The sequence below is a fragment of the Mirounga angustirostris genome, unplaced genomic scaffold (assembly GCF_029215605.1).
Source record: "Mirounga angustirostris isolate CCGP_5_RB_7025 unplaced genomic scaffold, mMirAng1.0.hap1 SCAF_6, whole genome shotgun sequence".
Classification (NCBI taxonomy): domain Eukaryota; kingdom Metazoa; phylum Chordata; class Mammalia; order Carnivora; family Phocidae; genus Mirounga; species Mirounga angustirostris.
In genome coordinates, this window is record NW_026991714.1 from 137,282,483 (window position 1) to 137,307,221 (window position 24,739).

Sequence of the window (24,739 nt, forward strand, 5' to 3'; positions counted from 1 at the left end):
TTATATTAGCAAGTAGTTATTTCCTGATGCATCCTCATAAGGTGGTAGAATTGAAGGGACAAATTGGAGAAGGAGAAACTCTAGCTACCTTTATAATCTCTCTTTAAAAAAAAAAACTTTATAATCTCTATTAGTCCCTCCTGCCAAAGGCCCTTTAGATTGATCATTTATGGAAGAAGAAACCAAATATGCAAAATGTTCTACACTGCAATTGGAATCTCTAATATACAATCTAAATAAAAAGAGTGTGCTTCATATGCAAATGCAGCCTCAAGACAACCTCCCTGACTCATCCTTGACACACTCTTTCCAAGAGTCCCCATTTAGTGTGGAAATTGTAGAACCACCACTGGTCCTCTTGCTTGTGGAGCCTTCTCTGGTTCTCCTGATTACATGGCTAATTGTGAAACCTTTGAAGGCATGGTTGTGCCTTTTAGGTGGCACAAAAGTAGTGTTTTTTTAAAAAACTGGGGGTTCAAAAAGAACTTTGGTGGAGAAGCTCAGAAACTCTTATTTTCTTTACTTGCTAAGACTTAACAAGGCAATACTTAGACTTGGTTAAGTGTTCTGAATTACTAATCCATAACAATAATGCCATCTTATACTTGGCGTAGCGCCTTTTCATTTGAAAATATTTTTAGGCACTTCTCAAAAGTATAGACATTGTCATACCGTGAATGTGAATCCTCTGTGAGGCCAGCCACCAGGAGACCACCATCGTGGACCAGACTTTGAGGGACACCAGTGAGCGTATCTTCCCTGTTGCAGCCTCTAGGCAAATAAGGCCCTCTAAGCCTTCATCGGGGGCCCACTCAAGTTTGCCACTGACCATGATGCGCGGGAAGGGGGCATTTCTGCTAACACATATATTCACGTGTATTCACATGTATTCACTGGAGCCATCCTGTAAACTTCATAAAACAGTTCAGTGGTTTCATGTTTCATGTCCTAGGTGCATGCAGGTGGGCATCTGATAGAGATGCAGGAGGAGAAGGAGAATGGTAAAAGCGGGGAGCAGAGATCTGGAGCGCCGTTCCCAAGGCTCAACTCGTGATTTTGTGATTCTCTTGTGTTTCTTGGCCCTGGTGCTGATGATAACAACAGGCTCTACTCACCTAGACGCCATATGTAGTGTTAAAGCCAGGGATAACAACTTGATTTGGGTAATGTCTTGTTTTTCAGTCTCTCAGTTCCCTAAGTTTGATTTTCGAAAACCCTCAAATCCGGAGGCCATTTCTCCATTGGATATATTTATGTGTCTGTCCGCTTTATCAGGAATGTGGTTGCATTCAGGTCTGTTGTCCTAAGCGCCTTTGTTGGTGGCTGCATTCCACGCGGTTCAGTCTTTCAGCCCCATGTATTTACTAACTATTCAAATGCCTTGTGGTATTCACACACAGATTATGTAAAATAAAAAAAATACATTATTAAGGCAGTGGATGCTGTGAATGGATTATTACAATTTGCCTATCATGGTAATGGCACCTGTTAGAGGTGTGATACAAAAGGCAGTGACAGGCAGTGTAATTTAGTCATTGTGGCCATTGTACTGGATGGCTGGTCAGTTCACCAGGCAAGTACAAAGGAAGCAGTGTTATAGCAGAGCAGGGGTGGGGACGCTTAATAGAGAGAGCTGGTTGTGTACTGAAAGAGACTTTTGGTGGAGGGCTAACTCCCAGGGGGCAACTTCGAATGAGTTGAAAAGAATGAACAAAAGTACAAAAATGGTGCAGGTTTTCCTATTTCAGCTCTTAAAGTGACAGACGGGTTATGTGGGTGCACATTGCCAACACTTTCTGCTAAGAGAGCTTCTTTTCAAAATACTCTGCCAACGTTGCCTTGTCGTATGGCAGTCGCATATAATGTACTCTTTGCTTCCCCTATATGTAAAAACATACCATGTCAAAGTTCAGATCTAACTGGCGTAGGGGACAGATGCACGGAAGTCGGAGAAAACCACTTGTTTCCAGCCTACAACAGTATTTGAAGAGCGCATAACTGTGGATTCAGGAAGAATGTAAACTCGTATGTCCTCGTCCTCTATTAATTTTTCTGTTCTCCTTAGTATTGTTTAATATCATGAGTGGTTTGGCTCCCAGTCTGAAAAATTCTGGCATACTAACAGTCAGTGTAATTAAGGCTGAGCTTTGGCGTCAGGATAGGTAACAGAAATTAATAGTAAGAGTTTAGGAAGCATATTTTCTCCTTACCTCAAGAACTCGTGATGTCACGCTGTTTCTCAAGGCACTACTCAGAAATACTTGAGAGGGGAATGAGGGAAAGCACAATAAAAAGGATCCAACATGCCGAGGTGACTTTAGTATCCCCAAATAATATGTCTCGGGTTCCCTTCTGGAAGGATGCCTAATTGACTGCTGTGCCTCATCTCCTTATAATGTCAGGCATAGTATACCTGTGATGTCAGGGATGGTACAGGATGTGCCTCTGGAAGCAGCAACTTCCTCCACCTGTCTTTTGCTTGCTTTACTGTCCCAATTCAAGTAATGACTGACAACAAACTGTGCTCTTCTCAGGGTGGATATTGAATTCTTCTTATGGGCCGGTACTGTGCTAGGCTCTTTATAAGCATTTCCTCATTTAATCTTTGCACCAACCTATGGAGTATACAGAGAATTACTATCCCCATTCAACAGATTAGAAAACAGAGGATCAGGGAGTTTCCATAGCCTACTTATGTGCAGTGAGTTGGAATGATATTTTCACATTCTCTCCATGTTTGTGTGTGTGTGTGCGCGCGTGTGTGTGTATAGACAGACATGCGCATGCACACACACACACACACACACTTTGGTATATACAAACAGTACATTTAATTCTACAGTGTCTTGGAACAAAGTAACCAGGATACATTTGTAATGATAGTTGACAGGGTTTTGGAAACTGAATTGTGAAAATTCATCATAAGATTCCAGAATCTTATCATGGAATGAACTATCAGCATTTTGTCCCACAAATCATTTTAATGGCACATGCTACATGAACTGGGTCCATTATTAAACTTATGTAGACTATCTAATGCTCCTGGGAGCCAGCCCGGTTTTAATAAAGGGCCACACAGAAGAAAATTTATGCTACAAAGTGTCGGTTCATGTCTCCTAACTTGTGTAAGTAGTGTTGCCGACAGTACTAGGCATGTGTGAATGGGCGAGGTGTGCCACTGTTCCAAATCACTCATGTGGAGCTCTGGCCATCAGCCCAATGAAATGGGTGTGCCACTTAGAAGGGTGCCAACTGAGTAGATGCAGTTGTACGATATTTAAAACATTTTGTACTTTGCTGCGTAGAACAGCTATTACAGTTTGTTACTTTTCTTTGCACTAGTTTTGACACACGAACACTCTTAACTGAGAAAGAATGTCATTTTCACAAGAGAACTTTCTGTACAATAAAGTTTAGCATTTATAGTCATCCTGACATATGCAATGGTTTGATAAGCTTGAATATTCTAATAGGCAGAAGTTCCCTTTTTCCTGCTTCCTAGAAATTATCCCCAAGTTTGCAGAGTAGCCAGGGAGAAAGATAGAGGGGTTTATTTCTGGCATCAGGTTGTACAAAGAAACAATGAAAGGTTATGGATTTTCAGGAGGTTGTGTCACACGCCTGCCCCGCCTCTGCATCATAATGTCAGTAGCTGTGGAGTGAATTAGCATGTTGACATACTGCATGTAAACAGTATTCCAACAGCTGTAAAGTAGCGCTCAAGCAGAAAAAGCGTTGGGTGTTTTGGACAGACAGAAGCAGAGTCAGAGATCAATATTCTCTAGCTTAAAGATCGCACTTACGTCTGATAAAACCACCTGGGTTTCCTCAGCAGCTGAGGTCAAGGATGTGGCCACAAACCCGTGTGCTCATCAGACTGTTGGAGTCAAGTCCTCTGTTTGTATACAGTGTATAAATGGTAATGTGGATAAACACTGCCCTCTCCAACCACATAATTACGTCGATTGCTGAAAAAACCAAGAAATGTACCAAAATATCACAGGAAAGCTATTTCTAACACGACTTTGCTCTTTATGGCTAAGTGGCCGCCACCGGTTTTTTTTTTTTTTCCTTCTTCTAAATTATGTGTTCTTGTTTCAAGCATTTAGATGATGCAAAACAGATTTTTGTGGCAACATTCTTTTTCGCAGCCAAAAAAGCATTCAAGGAAGCTCTGTGCTCCTAAGTTGCTATTTATTCTGGACCGTTTGTGTTATCGGCATAAACTCATCTCATTTTAAAATGGGAAATAAACCCCCTTTTTTAGGTTGTTTCTTAGAACTGCTAATCACGCCAGTAAGCAAAAGCAGAAGTTTTTACATTATTAGTCAGAAATGAATAAGAGTAAGTGAACCTAATAGGTACACAAAATAAAAACCCCTTTATTGTTTTCCTGCGGGGCTCTGAATAAAGCAGATTCTTTTCAACAGAGATATGCTAGTCCCTCATCCAGATAAGATAATGGATAATGTTGTGGTGGCATCTGACCTATAATCTCAAAAAGAAGGAATAATTTCATTACCAGTCTTTGACATCAACTTTCTGATCTCTCGTTTTCCCCTCCTTCGTCTTTTCCTTTATCTCCTTTCCTGTCACTTTTCTCTGCCTCTCCTCCTCTCGCCAATCTCCTTAGAAACAATTGTGGTTAACAGAGTCGGAAGTCAAAATAGTTACTCTCATAGCCATGGTAAAAAAGACCAAAGTAAACAAATTCACAATTTTTCATTTCCAACATCTCCATTTTGCACATCCTATTATTATGGCACTTAGTTTTAGGGTAACCACTGGTGATTTAGTTGTCTAAAAATGGCCAGTGGTTTTTAGCAGCAAACATGTTTTATTCTTTCAGGGACCTTGAAATTTTAAACTCAGAAATTCCACATCCAGAAACTTAGCTTGTTCTAGCACCATCCATTTATATATGTAAGTTCACATGGTCATTTGTTCGTCGGACTTTCTTAGGCATGAGATTTAGGATCTGAGGAGGGTGTCCTGTGTTTCGATGGGTCCTGATGCTATATATGGAATACAAACCCTCTTGATAGGCATTAAAATCTGTTGTTGCAAGAATTCTTCAATTAAGTACAGTTTGTGGGAAAATACTATTTCTCTGTTTCTGGCATTTCCAAAAGGGTATTCAAGGTTCCTTCACTCTATAAACGTTCTGAGTGAACACTATTTTCCGAAGATTCATGTAACACATTTAATACTTGCCATGTGCCTGCTATTGCAGTCATCATTGTAGAAACTCCAGAGGAGCACAATGTATGTTCTCAAGAGTTGACAGCATCCACAGAAGGAAAGTTAAACAATACCAGAGTAAGAGCTGGGGTGGAGACTGGCTCACAGAATCAGGGCAAGTATGACTAAGGGGAAGGAATTGGAAAGAAAATCGGGAGAAAAGTACCTAGCTCTAACTGTTGTACGTTAATGAAGAGGAAAAAAAAAGAAAAAAGATAAAGCTTTTGATGAAGGAGAGCATGTGAAGTGGTTGCATTAAATGGAATTCCCTGAAATTTGATATCAAAAGATACCTCGGCAGAAAATGTTGAACATTTACTTCCATTAAGTTGCATTTCTTAAAGAACTGAATGCAGTGAGCACATTATCAAGGCTATTGCCATAATTTGAATGGATTAATTAGCAAATGTACAAATACCACTAATACTCAGAATTAGGTTCTGAGGGGCATAACTGGAATTATAGAAATGTATGACAAAAACCTAATGGGCTTTTTGAAGGTTATTTTTCCCTTGATGTTAAGACAGAAAGAAAATGACTTTTAGACTTCCTTTCTTCTCCCCCCTCCCTCCAAATTCCTGAACTATTTTAAGTTCTTCTGATGCTTTCTTGTATCCTTAGTGCATTGTTTTAAGCAGGAGAAGGGTGTGTGTGTGTGTGTGTGTGTGTGTGTGTGTGTGTGTGTTTATCCTGAACTTGTGCTTTGTTGGTTTTAGTAAAATAAGGTTTAAAAGCCAAGTCTTTCCCACTGAAATGAAATTAAAAACCACTGCTGCTGTGAGGTCATGAAAGAAAAATGGGGTGGATTTAGGCAGGAAAATTGTGTAAAGAAAACTTTATGGGGCTTTTAAAGGAGCTTATGCAGTGTCTTCTAACATGAACTAAGCTGCGAGTGTGTGTTGGCCATCTCTACGTTGAACTTAGTTGTAGGGAAGGAAAAAGCAGACAAGCAACAGAAATATATATGGAAATATGAGTGGCTTTGGAGCAAAAAGCAATAAATATAGTTTTCCATTTCTTCTAAAATAGTTGTAATTTAGGCTGTATCATTATGGTTTTTTTTTTCCTTTTGAGAAAAAAAGACTGATTTCTAAAGCAAATCAGCAGTAAAAGTAGTAACTATAATAAATTTCAGAGTATTACTTCAGGATAGCATGGTCATGGGAAGTCCTACTTGTTGAATGTTTGAAGTCATTCAGTGAAAGACTGATAATATTATGTTGTAACATGTTTGAAAATTAGTTTCTCTATTCAGTGTGGAGCTACTCTACAATTTCTTTTGAAATGAATGACAATACCCCCTTACAAATCGAGAGCATAAAGAAGGATGAGGCTGTGTTTCACTCCGGATGGTTTAAAGGCAGGCTCTTTCCTGAGTCTGTCTTAGAACCGCGGGTAGAAAGTGATGGGGAGTAGAAATGCATGAAAGGTAAGTTTTATTAGCCTTGCAAGTCCATATCCCTCACATAGGCCGTCATTGTGTGGGCCTTTCATGCACCGTAATGTGTGTTCAACACTTTCTCTCAACTGGCAGCATTAACTTCCGTGCACGTCATCACTGTGTCATGAGTGTGTTTAATCACATTGATCCTTTATTCCAGGCTTTGTCCAGCTTTCTTACCTCTCCTGACACCTTTACTCACTTGCAGAACACAGTTCCTGGCAGAGATGAAAGTATTTATTTCAGTGGGAAAGTCTCAGTGCAGTTTCCTATAAGCACTTTCCTTACATGTTTCTACTCTTTGCTTCCTTATCGTGTTTTTTTTTTCTTTTCAAAGTTTTATAAAAATGAAGGTGCAAATGTTGAAGATCTTTGCTTCTAAGAGAACTATTTTGTTTGCCTTACGGTGTCTGAGAACTGGTTTGTCTTCCTAAAACTAAAACCCCTCTCCTCTTATTAAATGGGGGAGGGGGGCAGGAGAGGAAATGAATTGCAGAGTGTAACATCTGACATATCTAAAAATAATAGTAATGATAATAGCTGACATACGTCAAGCACTCGCTATGGTAGACATTGTTCTAAGTGCTTGACAGGTATGAAGTCTTCACGACAACCCTCCGAAGTCGGTATTATTTTTGTCCCCATTTATAGTGAGGAGGCCACGAGGAGTTTGGTGATTGGCCGAACGTAGCACTACTGGAAAATGGTAGAACAGGGATTTCAACTAGCAGTCTGATATCAGAATCTGCATTCTTGACCAGGAATTATTACAACACACATGAGTATTAAGTCAGAAGAGAGAAAATTTTATGTTACAAAAGCCCAAATTTATTTCATGACAATTGCAATGTGTATTTCCTTAAACTTGGTGATTTATAGTTTTCTTCCTTTTTATAGATTTAATGTGTATAGGGATTGAAGGGCCAAACCTTAATGTTAGGGTGCTATTTAAGAGTCGATCTCTAGTTTTCATGACACAATATTTTTGTACTTAGAATATGAACTCAGTAACTGAACCTGGCTTACTTTTCCACTCAGACATTTTTACCCAAATCTCTATTAGAGTTTTTTTGAGTCCTAGCCATGTTTCTTGATGTTTAGCATGATAGGCAATTTGGTAGCCACTCAAAAACTTGTATATGGGTGAATTGATATTAAGGATTTTTTTTCTTGTTCAGAGCTGATAATGGGAAGGTATGTTTAATGAATCAGAGAAAGTTCTAAAGGGGAGAGTAGAGTATTGGGGATATATATAAATATATATATAACTTATTTATTGCCTTAGACCAGAGATTGGAAGCAAGAACAGAAGATTCAGCCAGAATATTTAGTGTACAGAAAGATAGGCACAACTCAAGGAAAAATTCACTTCAGCTAACATAGCTCTGTTTGGGGCTGTGATGGTAGAGGAGTATGCAATGTGCTGAGCATATAAAGCACAAGAACTAGGCTTCCTATTGTTTCCTCAGAATTATGTTACAAGAGTTAGCTTTCAGAAACAACTCATATTTCTTTATTATATGAAGTTTACCTCCTCAGAGCCTTTACTGCCTCTCGCTGGCAAGATAAAAATCCAGACATTTCAGCCTGGTATTTAAGGCCCTCAAGCTCCTTCCCCTTATCTCCCAACATCTATGCTCCAACCATATCATCTGGACTATCCTGCACATTACTTGGTGGACAGAATGGCCCCCAAACATGTCCATTGCCCAATCTCTGGAACCTGAGAATATTTTATAATACATGAAAAAAGGGCCTTTGCAGTTGTAATTAAGGTTACAGAACTTAAGATAGGGCGAGTTTCCGTAACCTGCTGAGCCCAATCTAATCACATGAGCTCTTTAAAGAAAAGAACTTTCTCTGATTAGAGGCAGAGGAGATCCAGCCGAAGGAAAAGTTGGAGAGATTTGAATTATAAGGAGGACTCAGAGTACCTTTGCTGGTTTAAAGGTGGAATGGGCAATGTGATGAGGAGTACAGATAGCATAAGGGGCTGAGAGAGATCTCTGGCTGATAGCCAGCAGAGAAATAGGGGCCTCGGTTGTAGAACAGCAAGGAGCAGAATTTGGCCAACAACCTGAATGAGTTTCAAAGTGGATTCTTCTCTGGAACCTCCAGAAGTGAACACAGCCCAGGCAACACCTTGATTTTGGTCTTGTAGGCTGCAGAGCGGAAGAAGCAGTCATGCCCACCTGGACCTCTCACCTTTAGAACTGTTAGATAATAGGGGCACCTGGGTGGTTTAGTCGGTTGAGCATCTGACTCGTGATTTTGGCACAGGTCATGATCTCAGGGTCATGAGATCAAGCCCCAAGTTGGGATCTGCACTGAGCATGGAGCCTGCTTAAGATTCTTTTTCCCTCTTCCTCTGCCCCTCCCCCTGCTCACGTGCTCTCACTCTCTCTAAAATAAATAAATCCTTAAAAAAAAAAAAAAGAACTGTGAGATAATAAACTTGTGTTGTTTTAAGCCATAAGTTTAAGTTTGAGGTAATTTGTTATAGCAGCAAATGCCCTTTCTTCATGCTTTCTAATTATCTGTTCATCCTCTAAGGCTTGACTCAAATGGCATTTCCTCCATGAAGGCTTCCATGGAAGTCCCAGTAAGAAAAATCACTCCATCTGTCAATGTCATTGGGTTTCTGTGCCTCTCCGATGGCATTTCTTCGTTAGGCTTGGTGTTGAATTTAGCTGTTTGCCTTCATCTCTTCCCTACATAGCACTTGGAGTCTGTCTGTGTTTTGGTTTATATCCACACATTATTTCACATGGTACTTTGTACACAGTAGGTGCCCAATCCATAAATGTTGCATTCTGAATGCCATCCTCAGACAATCTATAAATGGATAGACATGGTGCCCACTACCTTTACTCAATCTGCAAATTATGGGGCTATATGGGAAATAAAGCCAGATGTTGTTCTTACAGTCATGGAGCTGACAGTCCAGCAGAGGAAAGGAAGATATTAATCAAGTAACCCAAAAGGTAAACCTAAAATTAGACTTGGTTAAGTGCCACAAAGGAAAGGGTTCTAGTGCTGGGGTGTAGTACTTCATAATCAAGTGTTTATCAAAGGAAGGACTGTATGGTATCTGAAGAAAGAAAGTAACAATTAAGATTGATTTCGCTTAAAGGAGAGACTGCATAGCAGTGATTTCAAATAGATTTGAAATAGGGGCGGACATCTTATATCAAGAGTGAGGATGGTCTTTCCCATCTTCTTAAAGGACACAATGTGAAGTGAAATGAGTCTGCAGTCTGAAGAGTTAAGGTCAGACCAGGAGTTTTCAACCCTGGCTCAACATTAGAATCAACTGAAGAGCTTTGAAATATTACTAATGTTTGGGCCCCATCCCAGACCAATTGAATCAGAACCTCCAGGGTTAGGTATAAGCAACAATATTTTTAAAACTCCTCGGCTACTTCTGGGGCGCCTGGGTGGCTCAGTCATTAAGCGTCTGCCTTCGGCTCAGATCATGATCCCAGGGTCCTGGGATCGAGCCCCACATCGGGCTCCCTGCTCTGCGGGAAGTCTGCTTCTCCCTCTCCCACTGCCCCTGCTTGTGTTCCCTCTCTCACTGTGTCTCTCTCTGTCAAATAAATAAATAAAATCTTTAAAAAAAATAAAAATAAAAATAAATAAAACTCCTCGGCTACTTCTGATGCCAGTGAAGACTGAGAACAACCAGTCTGGCATTTTCAGTGCGTTTTCAGGTGTCATGGGCAGAGGATAGACAGGCTTGTGAAGTGCAGGCAGTGAAGTCCCTTTCTGCAAAGGGAGCCCTACAAACAGGACAGAAAAAGCCTCCTCCAAGTGGGTTGGGGTCAGTGTTTCTGTCTAAGAGCAGGTTGGAGCTGATTGTCTTTTTTTTTTTCTATTTCATAACATTTTTTAGAATTTTTCTGATTATAAAAGTGAAGGGTTGGGGTGCCTGGGTGTTTCAGTTGGTTAAGCATCTGACTCTTGATTTCAGCTCAGGTCATGATCTCAGGGTCATGAGATTGAGCCCCAGGTCGGGCTCCATGCTGGGCGGGAAGTCTGTTTGAGATTCTCTCTCCCCATCTTCCTCTACCCCTCCCCGACACGTTCTCTCTCCCCCTGTCTCTCTCTCTCCCTCCCCCCCCCTCCCTCCCTCCCTCCCTCTCTCTGAAAAATAAATAAATAAATCTTTTTAAAAAGTGAAGGGTTTTTTTTTCATATAAAAAGTTTAGGAAAAATAGAAAAACCACACAGAAGAGAATAAAACTTACTCATAATCCCACCAACCATTCTAAATATTTTTTGGTAAATATTCAAGGGTCATAAGCTGGCGGATGTGTGTATGTGTGACCACACTTATAAGGACGTGTGGCTGCCCTTTTAAAAACTTGGTTGTGTAACACTGTGCATTTGTTACCACCCTCTGTAAGCATTTAGGTTAGTAACCCCTGAAATATAGATCACTTTTTTTTTAAGCCTGCTTTAAAAAAATTAATAGAATATGAAGATTTTTCCATATCATCAAATATTCTGTTGAGAAATAAAAATTAAGGTCTGTCTACTACTGTATCCTATGAGTATAGCATAAATTTATTTAACCTGACCCCTATTACTAGACATTCTGACTTTAAATTTTTTGCTCTTCTAATGTTGCATAGGGATACTTGTTCATATTTCTTTACATAAATTTCTGGTTATTTCTTAATGGTATATTCCTAAGAGTGGAATTGCTAGGCCAAAGAATGTGAACATTTTCACAATTTTTTTTAAAGATTTTATTTATTTATTTGAGAGAGAGAGAGAAACAGCACAAGCGGGAGGGGCAGAGGGAGAGGGAGAGAGAGAATTTCAGGCAGACTCCATGCCAAGCGCAGAGTCCACCATGGGGCTCCATCCCACAACCCTGAGATCATGACCTGAGCCAAAACCAAGAGTCAGACGCTCAACTGGCTGCGCCACTCAGGCGCCCCTTTCCACGATTTTTTTATATGTAATAACAAACTGTCCTCTATAAAGCTATCATAGTTTAATTTTTCTTTCCTAAACCTTCACTCACACTGAGCAAAGATGTGTTTGTGGTTTTTATTGCATTTCTTTATCACTAGTAAGGCTGGTATTTTCTCTTATGTTTATTAATCATTGTAATTCTTTTGCTTATATTTTCTTTGAAAGTTAATTTTTTTCTGTTGATGTGTTTGTGTTTTTCCTCTTGATTTACATAAGAGCTCTCCTAATAACTGTTTTGTGTGTCATGTTCGTGGCATACTTTTTTCAAATTTGTCAGCAGGCTTTTTCTTCTGTTCTTCAAGTACTAAAATTTTAAATTTGATATGATTAAATTTTTCTTTCCTTTTTTTTTTTTATTATTTTTCCCTTTGAATTTCTGCTCAGAGAAGCCTTCCCTGCCATAAGTAAGATCAAAAACAAATTCATATTTTCCTTCTAATTCCTTTATGGTTTTACTCCTTGGGTTGTTGTCTGGTTCTCATTCTTTGAAGCTAACTTGAATTGGAGGTTTGAGAATGAGACAGATCTGGAAGCGAGTCTGGACTCCACCACTTCTATTACCTGTGAGAATTATTGAACCTCTGGGGATCTGTTTACCTGTCTGTAGGTGTTCCAGGGATAACCCAGCCTGTGAGGACTAAATGAGGTAACAAAGAATACCGAGCACAGAGCCTGGCATGTAGTAAATGCTCAAAAAAAAAAAAAAAAAAGTGATTTCCTCTAGTTGCTTTCTTCAGAGAACATTATCAGGCTAGCATTCAAAGATCCAAGACCAATATTCAAGTTTCCTCCTTCCTTGATTTTGGACTGTCTCCAGTTTAACCCTTTTCTCTCTTTGGTCTCTGAGGTCTAATTATCCAAACCGTACGGTTGCATTTTCATGTATGCAACTAGTTTATGTACCACTTATTGAAAGGCCTCTTCCTTCTCTTCTGAACCATTGTTTTCCTTCTGTTTCGTCTTCAAATGTACCTTTCTATTCTCTTTAGCCTTTGACTGACATTTCTGTGAAGCATTTTGTGATGTGCATTTAGAACACTATGTAAAAATAAACTGCATTGTGTTATTTAAATATTTAGAGGCCTTTGTAGCCTTGCAGGCTATTTTTAAAAATGACCTTTAAAACCATTTGCAAAGAAGACAAAAGTAATGGGGAGAAAGCATAACCTTTTAATGTTTCCTTCATTAGTGGTGTTCCCTCCCTTGGATGTATTGCCTTGCTTTGATAGCTCATAATGTAGGATACATCAAAGACCCAAATAATGGAGAACAATGGGGAACAATTTTTAAAAGCTTATTTTGTATTATTGCTGCCGCCATTAGGTGTCAGATGGAAAAGCTCCCATTCTTTTAAATAACCTGGACTCGTGATTGATTTCCTATATACTGTACACCCTCTTAGTAATGCTGGTATATAAGGAAAGGCCTGCTACATATTCATTTGTGAATGGGACTTATTTGGTTTTCTCTGGCTTTGCTTTTGTGAAATGATTTTATTTTCGAGAGGAAAGAATCCACCTACATTATATCTGACTTAGTAATAACAAGAAGCTGGATTGCAGTAAGATTCTACTCTATTCTATCTTTCCTTCATTCACCTCCCTTCACCCTTTCTTCAAAACCTACCAGTCACTCTTTGACTATGTTCTGAGGATCTGGACCCAAAGCAAGAACCACCCATCTAGAAACCTCCCTGAGAAACAAGAGTGAGAGACAGGAGGTCAAGGCCACTGTGGAAAGCCAAGGTTTGAATGCCTGAAATGGCCTGAAATGAGAAGCTGCTCTCCGAGTAGAACTCAGGGATCAGTGAGGCTATAGTAAGGTAGGAAACAGGCCACAGGGAAGGAGTCTGTTAGGGTAACAGCATATTAGGCTAGAGAAGCAAGCAGCCAGAATGTGACCCTCTGTGCTGTTGGGTGGGTGTTGGAAAGTCAAAGTGGACTGACTTTATTATTTATTTTTAAATAGAGGGGCACCTGGGTGGCTCAGTCAGTTAAGCGTCTGCCTTTGGCTCAGGTCATGATCTCAGGGTCCTGGGATCAAGCCCCACATTGGGCTCCCTGCTTCGTGGGGAGTCTGCTTCTCCCTCTCCCTCTGCCTGACTTGTGCTCTCTCGCTCTCTCTCTCTCAAAATGAATAAATAAAATCTTTTAAAAATAAATAAATAGGGGCGCCTGGGTGGCTCAGTCATTAGGTGTCTGCCTTCAGCTTGAGTCATGATCCCAGGGTCCTGGGATTGAGCCCCACATGGGTCTCCCTGCTCCGCGGGAAGCCTGCTTCTTCCTCTCCCACTCCCCCTGCTTGTGTTCCTTCTCTCGCTGTGTCTCTCTCTGTCAAATAAATAAATAAAATCTTAAAAAATAAATAAAAATAAGAAAATATAAATATAAATAAATAAATAAGTAGAGCCAGGGCTTAGGGTAGATACAGTCCTCCAGTGTGTGTGTGTGTGTGTGTGTGTGTGTGTGTACACACACACATATATATATATGAGAAGTTAAACATTAGGACAAAGCAGTTTATGGTAAATGCCAATAAGTCGACAGCCAATAAGCACTGGAGGAGAAAGCCTTTGTGGAGCACTTTCAATACTAGAGAGACTTTGTTCTGTACTCAAAAAGAATAATAGGGCACCTGGGTGGCTCAGTTGGCTAAGCGACTGCCTTCGGCTCAGGTCATGATCCTGGAGTCCCGGGATCGAGTCCCGCATCGGGCTCCCTGCTCGGCAGGGAGTCTGCTTCTCCCTCTGACCCTCCCCCCATCATGTGCTCTCTCTCTCTCATTCTCTCTCTCTCAAATAAATAAATAAAATCTTTAAAAAAGAAAAAAAAACAAGAATAATAATATCCCAGTGCAGGGCCTGGCACCTAGAGATCAACTCAAGTAAATATTTAAAGAATTAATTATGCTGTGTGTTTCTCATTCATTACCTGATTATCATTATGAAGTAGATACTATTATTTTCCTCATTATAGAATCAGAAACTAAGGTTTAGAGAAACTAAGGATCATGTCCAAGGTCACAGAACAGAGTGTGTAAGGAAGCAAGTTTTAAATCCATGGCTGGCTGACTCCAGAGCCCTAGTTATTAACCACTGCAGTTGTAAAACACTTCTGAGAAATGAATATTTGAAAACAAGGTGTGGTAGATAAAATATTGCCCTTCTCCCCCCAAGATGTCCTGTGAATATGTTATCTTCATGGCAAAAGGGACCTTGCAGATGTGTATGATCATGAGACAGGAAGATAGATCATCCTGGATTGTTTGGTGGTCCCAATGGAATCAGGAAGGTCCTTAGAAGAGGTGGGTAGGCGTGTCAGAGGCAGAGAAGGAGGTGTGATGATAGAAGCAGAGAGCAGACAGGGAGGGATTTGAAGATACTGTGCTCCTCACTTTGAGGATCCTCTGGAAGTTGGAAAAAGCCAGGAAACAGATTCTCCCCTCCACAAAGCCTCCACAAAGAACACAGCCCTGACAACACTTTGATTTTGGTCCAGGGAGATCCATATCGGACTTCTGACTTCCAAAACTATATGAGAATAAATTTGCGTCCTTTAAAACCATTAAGTGTGTGGTAATTGGCTACAGCAACAATAGGAAGCTAATCTGCAGTACTTTAAAAAGAACGATCCAGCAATGAATCCACGTGGAGACTGAGGAGGGTTGTTGCAACCACCCACCCTCGGGTGACCAGGAACTGTATCCTTTCTTCACTTTTTCTTTCTTTCCTAACATGGATTGTGTCTTTTGGGTTGACCAGTCATAATTGGGACAGGCAGATTTTCCATTCATTTTTTTTTCTTATTATTATTAACAGCCTCACTTGAAAGTGAGAGGAATTGTTCTTTGAGAGAATTATACGTATGGGCAGAATTAGCTAATTTTATTTAAAATCATCATGTTCCCCCATATCTTTCTTTTACCACATGTATGTAAGATATGCATTGAGCAGGTACCTATATTGGGCTGGCTTTTCCATTGAGTCTGTGGCACAAAGCTGGCCAAGACAATATAAACTTTTTATTTATTTAAAAAAATTTTAAGGATTTTCAGTCTTTTAAGCATTCTGTGTGGTACAGCTTGGGACTGGGGGATGAGGAATAAAAAAAAAAGAAAGATGACTACATAGTGAAGAAATATCACTTTAAGTTACACATGGAAAAACTTGACTCCATTTTGGAATTTCCAGAGGAAATCACAGACATGCTATCTAACATACAGTGACAGAGGTGGTGTCTAAATTAAACATTCATGTTCCTTCACATGACTATTTGCTGAAATATTCATGGTAGACTATACTTTATTCTTTTTTATGATTAAAGTTTGCCCAAAATGTGCATGCTTATTTATGCCTTTGGGATTAGGGTTAACTGTTGATGTGGTAAGCAACAGATTAAACTTTATTTTTAAAATTCAGTGTGCCTTAATAGGTTTTAAGTGGGCTTAAAAGTATACCAGTTAATTTTAACCTTATAGCTGCAAAAGCACGTGTATATATTAATAGATTGCAGCTATATTCCCATAAATTTCACATTTGTATCTCCACCTGCAGGCTTATATCTAGCTACCTACTCAGCATGTCCAACTGAATGCTCTTTGTTGGCTCAAGCTTCCTGTGTCCTGAACAGAACTCTCATTTCCCCCACCATTCTGCTCTTCCCCTTCCCCATCTTCCATCTTGGTTTCTGGTAATAAGTTCCATTTAGTTGTTCAAACCAAAACCCTGGAGCCAGCTTGGGTTCCTCTCCCTCTATCTCTGATCCAAGCCACCCACACCTCCATCCTGGGCTGCCATAGTAGCCTCCTATTGCCTCCCCCTTCTACAAGGACACCAGGATCATCTTTTCAGTCCTTATTAGAGCCAGAGTGATGCTTTGAAAATTTAACTCAGATTAAGTCATCCTCTGATCAGACTGCCCCGTTGACATAAAATCCAGTCACTGCTCCATGTGGTCCAGAAGGCTTTCCATTATCTGGCTACTTTTCCCTCTAACCATAATTTCTACTTCTCTTTTTTATGTGTTCCTCAAAAATGCCTAGCATGTTCTTGCCCCAGAGTCTCTGTTTTTACTATTTCTTCTGGCCAGAAGCTCCTCTCCCAGATAGTCACATGATGCATACTCACTTCATTCAAGTGTGGCCTCCTCAGAAAGCTCTTCCCTGACTACCCTGTCTAAAGTACTATCTCTTTCATTTTTGCCTTACTCTACACATCAGTGCCTGACTTCATTGTCCATGTTTGTTTATCGTCTTTTTTACCATCAGAATGTAAAGTCCAGGAGACTAGAACTGTTTTATTCTCCACTAAGTCTCTAACTCCTAACATAGTGCCTGGCAAAAGGTGAATGTTTAAAAAATCATGAATGAATGAGTGAACGAATTTTTACAATTGTTTAAAATTAGTGTTTGGTGTGAAGTACATTACGACATTTATTTGCACTCTTTCATCTTAGAGCATGGATATGTAGGTACAAATATTTTTTCTGCTGTGTGCAGTTCCTCATGCTAAGACTTCTGAATAGGTAACTATGAATAAAGTGAAATCCCTGGTTTGCTCTCAAGGCCTTTACAGTCTAATTAAGATGAATTTCAATAAATGTTGGGCTGGCACGTATAACTTAGAGTGACTCTGAACACTCTAATCATGTTGCAAGGATAGTTCTATGGGAGTTCAAGAAGAGAGCATTCATTTCCTGTTGCTCGATTAGGGAAACCAGGATGCCTGGGTGGCTCAGGCAATTAAGCATCTGCCTTCAGCCCAGGTCATGATCCCAGGGTCCTGGGATAGAATCCCACATGGGGCTCCCTGCTCAGTGGGGAGCCTGCTTCTCCCTCTGCCTGCCACTCCCCCTGCTTGTGCTCTCCCTCTCTCTCTCTGACAAATAAATAAATAAAATCTTAAAAAAAGAAAAAGATTAGGAAAACCTTCATGAGGGGAGAGGTAAAGTTTGGCCTGGGTTCTGGATAGTGAGTAATATTAAGTGGGACTTAAGGACAAGGCATTCTGGGTGAAGGGAACCACTTAAACAAAGGTACAGAGGAAGGAAAGTCCGAGATGCTTTTCTAAAGGAAAATATTGACCAACGAGAAACCAGAGTCAATAATACCCCAATGACAGTAAATATTGATGTTCAATAAAAACCAGTTGGCATGTCTACTATGCATAAACAATTTTGCTAATATTCAGAATGTTCTGGACTAAAATTTTTACTCAAAATTATTTGCTGTATTTGTTGTATTTAAACATCTATTTCTATAAGGAAACTTGTAAATGGGTCTGGCCTAACTAATTAGGTACCAAGCAGGTGCTCCATGCTTTGTCGACACTCTTTATTTACTGTTTCTCTGGTATTTGGTCAATTTTATTAGTTGTTCCATGCCTCATCCTGGGAGGTGGATCTGTCCTGTTTGGGTTCATAAGTGTGACTAACCAGCGTAACCCCTGACCTTTAAGCTGATGAGCAATAGGAATTCACCAGTTATTCAATCATGAAACAAGGATTCTCTGTATCAAATATCCTCAATAAGGCAAGAAAAGGGAAGTGACATGTGCTGTAAGGTATCATTATCAATTAATGAGAATCATCCACATTTTAGCCTTTTTAGGAATAATTTTTCTCAAGGGTTTTGGGAAATTGAATATGTAAACACGTCTAAAATTGGGTTTCAGTTCCAATAGAGCACGAATGATCACAACTAGGGTCTTCGGTGCCTTGGAACTATTCACATATAAATAAAGACGGTACATTTCCGTAAATTCTTAAGAAAGCATGTGGATGCAGTCTGAACCACATTCTTCTGTTTGCTGGGCTTACAGGCCATTAAGGATGGGAAGAGCTGAAAAATTTCCAGCATTTGTTCCCCACATGACAGTCACTCTACATAGTAGACCATTTCATAGACTGCATTTTTTAATGTGAGCATATCTGAAGTTAACATGAGCAATGGAATGTCAAAAGTGAAAATTAAATAATTAATTCTAACATATTCCTTTCCTAATTAAGAGTAATTATACGAGGGACTAGGTCTTATTCACCCTTTGACCTCAACCTTGCCCAGTGCCCAGGATTTAATGTTCACTGAGTGAATGAAAATTTTTTTTTCTCAAATCTTTTGCTTAGGCAGGTCCACAAATGGCAAGGGGCATAGCCTGGATATTGCTGAAAATGAGCAATTGATATGCAAAAGTTTGGTGAAATTCAGCTGAGGCAACCCAGGGCTTAAAGAATAATACTCAAAAAATTAAGGAGGATGGAGACTTATCAAAGCTTTCTCTCAGATTGATCATTAATCGTGAAATGTTTATCTTTAATTTTAAAACCCTTTAAATGCTAAAATAGTCCTAATGCCTTCTGATAACAAATTTTGAAATGCCTCAAATAAATGTGAGACTCTAATTGTTATGTCTTTAATACAGAAATATTGGAGCTCATGGATTTTAAGACATTTCTGTAGACTTACAATTAAGAGTCTTTACTAACAGGCAGGCTTAAGGAAGCAGCTACTAACATATGTTTATGAGGGATGCATAAGCTGGGAAATTGTGGTCAAATGTCAAACAGTAAAACAGCAGAGTTCAAGCTAGTTCACATCAATATTTCTGTTAATTTTGTAAACCTTTATTTGTATCATTTTTTTCTGGATTGACTAGGCTTTAGAGAAGCACCTTTATGGAAGAAAGATATCAAGGATCAATTTTTTAAAAATCATCTGGTCACATAGAACTACTTGATAATATTGTCCATACAGTCTGCTAAGCAAATGTGCAGCTTAATTTTTTAAAAACCTATCACATGATTGAAACATTTTTAATGTCAACTAAATAGTTATTTTGGGGTCAGGAGTATTTATTGTTAATAGTATTTTATTTTTAATCCATTAAATAAACCATGCAGACTCATGAAATGGGTCTCTTCAGGTTTCTGGTAATTAATTATGATATATTTTACCCAGGTTGTACTGCCATGCTGGTATCTGCCATACCGTGGCGGGGGGGGGGGGGGGGCGGGAAACCAACTCGTTTAAGCTGATTTGGACCTTGTGGCATTTAATTGCAAGCATGGGTATAACAGGCTAACCCCAAATGAATGTGGACACTGATTAACTGGGAACTTGTTGACAGTGTAATGAGATTAAGAGCCCTTTTCTTAATACCACAAAGGCTTTGAGGAATATTTGTCCCACAGAGGTCTTTTGGTCCTAAGGGTGTGGGGCTGTTGTTGGCCATTGATACACAGCAGAGGTGTGGAGGATTTTAACTTTTCAGTAGCATTCTTTGTCTTTATTTCTGACTATAAAAAGTCACCATTTTATTTTATTTTGCTTTGTGTTTGGCTTGGTTTGGGTCTGATCCATTTCAATAGTAACAGTATTTTTCTTAGTTGCCAAGATTTATCTCGTTCAGATTTTTTCCCCATAGGAACTAGATGCTGTTCTACTTCAAACTGACTTCTTCACACTTTGGGTCTCAAAATATGCCCTAGGAGTTTCCAGAATCCCTTCCCTTTGCATAAGATGCCCACAGATTTCTTAGATAATCAGAGGGGTAGTACGTCTTCAGGCTAGCTCAGTAAATGATAAACAGGAATAGTTTCCTATCACGGACCTTTCTGCCCCTGACTCCCCACCTCACCCTTCACTCTCCAGCCCACCAGACATATAAGACCTACCTATGTGTCTGGCTACCTATAAAGGAGAAAGACGGTTACTATTGACATTTGACAACACCCAAAAACAATAGCAAAACCTTCATGAGCTCATCCCCCTTAAGAACAATTAAGTCAGGTCCTGGCTCACAATTTCCTTGTAGCATCTCCCATTGCTCACTGTGCTGTCATTTAGGATTGGGGGCTATCAGTGCCAGATCAACATGATTTGGAAATAAACTCATTTTGGGTCACCTGGGTGGCTCAGTCAGTTAAGCATCCAACTCTTGATTTCAGCTCAGGTTATGGTCTCAGGGTTATGGGATCAAGCCCCTCTTTGGGCTCCGTGCTTAGTGGGGAGTCTGCTTGGGATTCTTTCCCTCTGCCCCTCCCCCTGCTTGTGTTCTCTCTCTCTCAAATAAATAAATAAATCTTAAAAAAAGAAAAAAAGAAAACTTTTTTGGTCTAGGAGTTAACCAAAGGTTTAAGAATAAGAGTAAACCAGTGTAGAGTGAAGGCCAGACCCTTTAATCTATTCATTAATTTTGTACAGTGGATGCTCTGGAGCCTGCCTGCCTGGGTTTGAATCCGAACATTGCCTCCACCAGCCATGCTAGTTTAGGTGGGTTATCCCATCTCTTTATGCCTCATTGCTGTTACCTATGAAATGGGGCTCTTAACTATATGGATCGTTAGGAAGATACATGTAAAGAGTTATACATATAGGGGCGCCTTGGTGACTCAGTCATTTGAGCGCCTGGCTCTTGGTTTTGGCTCAGGTCATGGTCTCAAGGTCATGGGATCAAGCCCCCAGTCAGGCTCCACACTCAGCAGGGAGTCTGCTAGAGATTCTGTCTCTCCCTCTCCTTCTGCCCCTCCCCCCACTCATGTGCTCTCTCTCAAGTAAATAGATAAGTCTTAAAAAAAAAAAAGTTAAAACTCATACATGTAAAGAGTTAGAACAACACCTAACACAAAGTAGGATCCCAGTAAATTGTGATTGTCTGGTTTTGTATCCCATTTTCTCCCTCTCTCCACCCCCCACCATCTTTCTCTCTTTCCACTCTTGCTTTCTCTTGTTTCTAGAAAGAATGTAAGGTGCGCTAGGATTAAAGAATCTAGATTCTTCCTAGAGATTAAAGATTCTCTCAGGGCAAAGAGAAAATAATGACAAAGTGAAGTTGGTCAGAAATGCACTCTGTAAGGCCCTATTGGTTAATTAGAAGTGGGTTATAAATTTGCCTCTGAACTTTCTATTGGCCAAAGATGAAAGTCTGACCAGTTATAAGAGTCAAAGTAACTAAAAGATAAAACATACCAGTTGGTTTGGAAAAGCACAGCTGTCCTTAACCCCAAGTTTTATGCACCATTCTTTTCATGGGCTCTCACAACAGGAATGCCATGGGTTATGATGGACAATGTCTTCACATTTTCCTTTCTATCATTTCTCAAGTTCAAAGAAATATGGGACTAGGGCAGTGCTCCCAGACTGATTTGATCACAAGCTCTTTCTTTACAGAGCATCTTGCTAAACTGGCGTTCCACCAGATGCAGTATTTCTACAAGTGGGAATTGCCTATGGATATTAACATGGTAAACTGGAAGTTTCAAGAAAAGAGAAAATCCGGCATTCTAGTTGAAAGGGCTTCATAGTGTATGTATATGTTTGCCTCCTCACAGTCCATGGATATGCCTTTGAGGCTTTCAGGTAATTTGACATTCCTGTATACACAAAAACTACTGATTATGTTGCTTCTAGATTTCAGTCTGGTTCTACATATCACCTCTTTCTTATGGAGCTGTTTGGGCATATTACTGTATATCAGGCTATTTCTAGAGAACAAAGGAATGAATTTGAGAAAAAAAAATACTGTGTCAAAGTTAAAAGCCAAAGAGATATAAGACATCAAATTTCTGATTCTTCATGTTTAATTTATGATTGATGACCTTGTCTAATTAATGGCACACTTCTTAGTGACCACTAAGTACATTTTACCCATCTAGGTAAATGAGATAGGCTTCTCACTTAGAATAAGGTTAAAATGTGTCAAAATGGACACTGTTCTCAAGTACCCAGAAGTTCATAGAAGTTGTCAATTTTGAATTAAGTGACTAGTTAAATATATAACTGTGTCCATCTATTTGTCTAGACGTTATACCTCTCTTGTGAGGAGCCTCTTCTGAAAATTTGTGCAGAGGAAAAAATCCCCAAATCAACAGAAATTCCTTTTAGAGTACCTTATAACCTTCCCCTCCACTGGAGCTAGGTTATTTTGGCTTCTGGTTGTGTTCCCGACCCCAACACAGTTGCCCAGCTGCCTTTCCAACCTGATCTTCCACCACACTCAGACTCTGCCCTCCACAGCTTCTTGTTTTACCCCTTCCAGTCCCCCTCACACCCAGGAGTGTGACAAACCCAGGCCTGGCTCTTGGGGGTGACAGATGGAACAGTCTGTGTAGTGTCTCCTTCTCCTCCTTCCACCCCAACATATTTACCCAGAGGAGGCTGGGCCATAGTGTACACTAGGAACAGTGTTGAAAGGGAAAAGAATATACAGGAGGGTAAACAAGTAATCTAGGAACCACAGGAAGAAAGGAAAATTGGTTTCTTCCACTTTAACAGGCAGGAAAAAAAGGACAGGATCATAGCTTTTTTTTTTTTTTTTCCCACTACAACCTCACCTACTTCTTAGCCAATAGCCAAGCATGCTGCTTTTTTTTTTTTTTAGATTTATTTATTTATTTTAGACAGAGAGAGAGAGATCGAGGGGAAGAGCAGAGGGAGAAGGAGAGAGAGAATCTCCATCAGACTTCCCGCTAAGTGAGGAGCCTGATGCGGGGCTCGATCTCACAACCCTGAGATCATGACCTGAGCCAAAATCAAGAGTCAGACGCTCAACTGACTGAGCCACCCAGGCAACCTAAGCATGCTGTTCTTAATTGCATGGATCTGTTTGCCTCCAAAGACAGTTCTATATCCAGTAGATGCTCTCCATCTATCCACATCAGGAGTCTGTAACCCAAATATCTGGGGCCACTAAGGAAATACACGTGTGTGAGACAGGTAGGGTAAAAACAATAGAGCCAAGACTTAATATTTACCTAGTCATGTCCAGCCTGTGTTTGCAGTCCCACATAATTCTTACCTCATCAATAATGCTTACTTAGAAGGAGCTGACAGGTCAAGGAAATGAGTCATGTAGACTGGGTACAGGACAACAGGGCATGGTAGAGATAAGCATGTATCGTGTCCCTAGAAGGGGTAGCTGTGATGAGGGAGAATCTGAATTTATTAGATGGTCCTACCTCTCAAGCAAAGCTAGAAATTCAGGTATTCTCATGGGAATTGCCAATTTTTAGAACACTATGTGGCCCAAACAAAACTCATCTGTGGGCCACATATACTCTTTGGGTCATAGTGTGATACTCTGATATAAATCTTAGCTACCAGCTTGAGTCTCCCCTTCTTCACCAAGTCTTCCTGCCTACCCCACCCCATAGAGCCACAATGATCAGAAAGCTTGGCTGGAAAATCTGCTTCCAAGTTCACTCATGGCTGCTATCTAGAGACCTCAGGGTTTTATTCCACCCTTGGGGCCTCTCTAGGTGAGTGTACTCACAAAATGGCAGCTGGTTCCTACCAAATCAAGTGATCCAAGAAAGAGTGAAGGTGAGAACAGCCAAGACAGAAGTCTTTTATAACCCAATCTTGGAATTGACATATTGTCACTTCTGCAGTATTCTCTTGATCACATAGACCAACCCTGATACAGTGTGGGAGGGAACTGTACAGGGAGTATATACCAGGCAGTGGGAATCATTGAGGGCCATGTTGAAGGCTGGCTTTCACAGCACTCTACTGGGAACCATTTCTGTAATACAAATAGTCACCTCATCCCTCCCTCCTTTCAACACTTTTACTTTAACCTCTTTTAGGATTTCTTAAAGAAGGCATCCTTCCAGCAGAATTAGACAATACTCCCATATCATTTACAATACAGTCACGTATCTATTTAACCAACTGTTTACTTTTTAAAACAAAGTACACCCGGTCCTCTGGATGTGATCAGTAAAGCACCGTGTGTATAAATAGAACACTTATGGGGTTCTTGAAGAAGCAGTGAAAGTGATTTGCCAGGGAAAAAATGATACACAAGGGCTATGGGCCACTTGGACCATAGTTTTTAAGTTTGTAGGTATTAGTTCTTTTCTATATTTAGGTAATTGAAATAACCACTCAAACCACATGTAGACATGCTGGCAAGCATATTGAATCAGTGGTATAATTATTTATTTCATGAAGGGGAAATAGGCCTTTTATATAATGACCTTACAATAAGTGTCATTTTTATATGTAGAAAAATGAGCGCCTGTCATTTTCTTGTTATTCTGAGGTCAGAAGCCTACCACAGAGATTTTAATATTT

The 24,739-nt window shown here is 40.0% G+C and overlaps 1 protein-coding gene across 14 annotated transcripts in view; it reads left to right on the top strand.

Annotated features, from left to right (window-relative positions):
- The window catches only part of VTI1A (vesicle transport through interaction with t-SNAREs 1A), a 358,252-nt gene that overhangs the window by 133,950 nt on the left and 199,563 nt on the right, over window positions 1-24,739 (top strand). Inside the window, exon 7 of one of the 14 annotated variants that reach the window (XM_064595283.1) lies at window positions 21,833-22,182. The exons of 12 other annotated variants lie outside the window; for them this stretch is intronic. In XM_064595283.1, coding sequence (XP_064451353.1) covers window positions 21,833-21,966 — 134 coding nt within the window. In that variant the 3' untranslated portion in view covers window positions 21,967-22,182. Of the gene's footprint in view, window positions 1-21,832; window positions 22,183-24,739 lie in introns of those variants that run through there. One more of the 14 variants, XM_064595284.1, reaches the window with a different exon arrangement.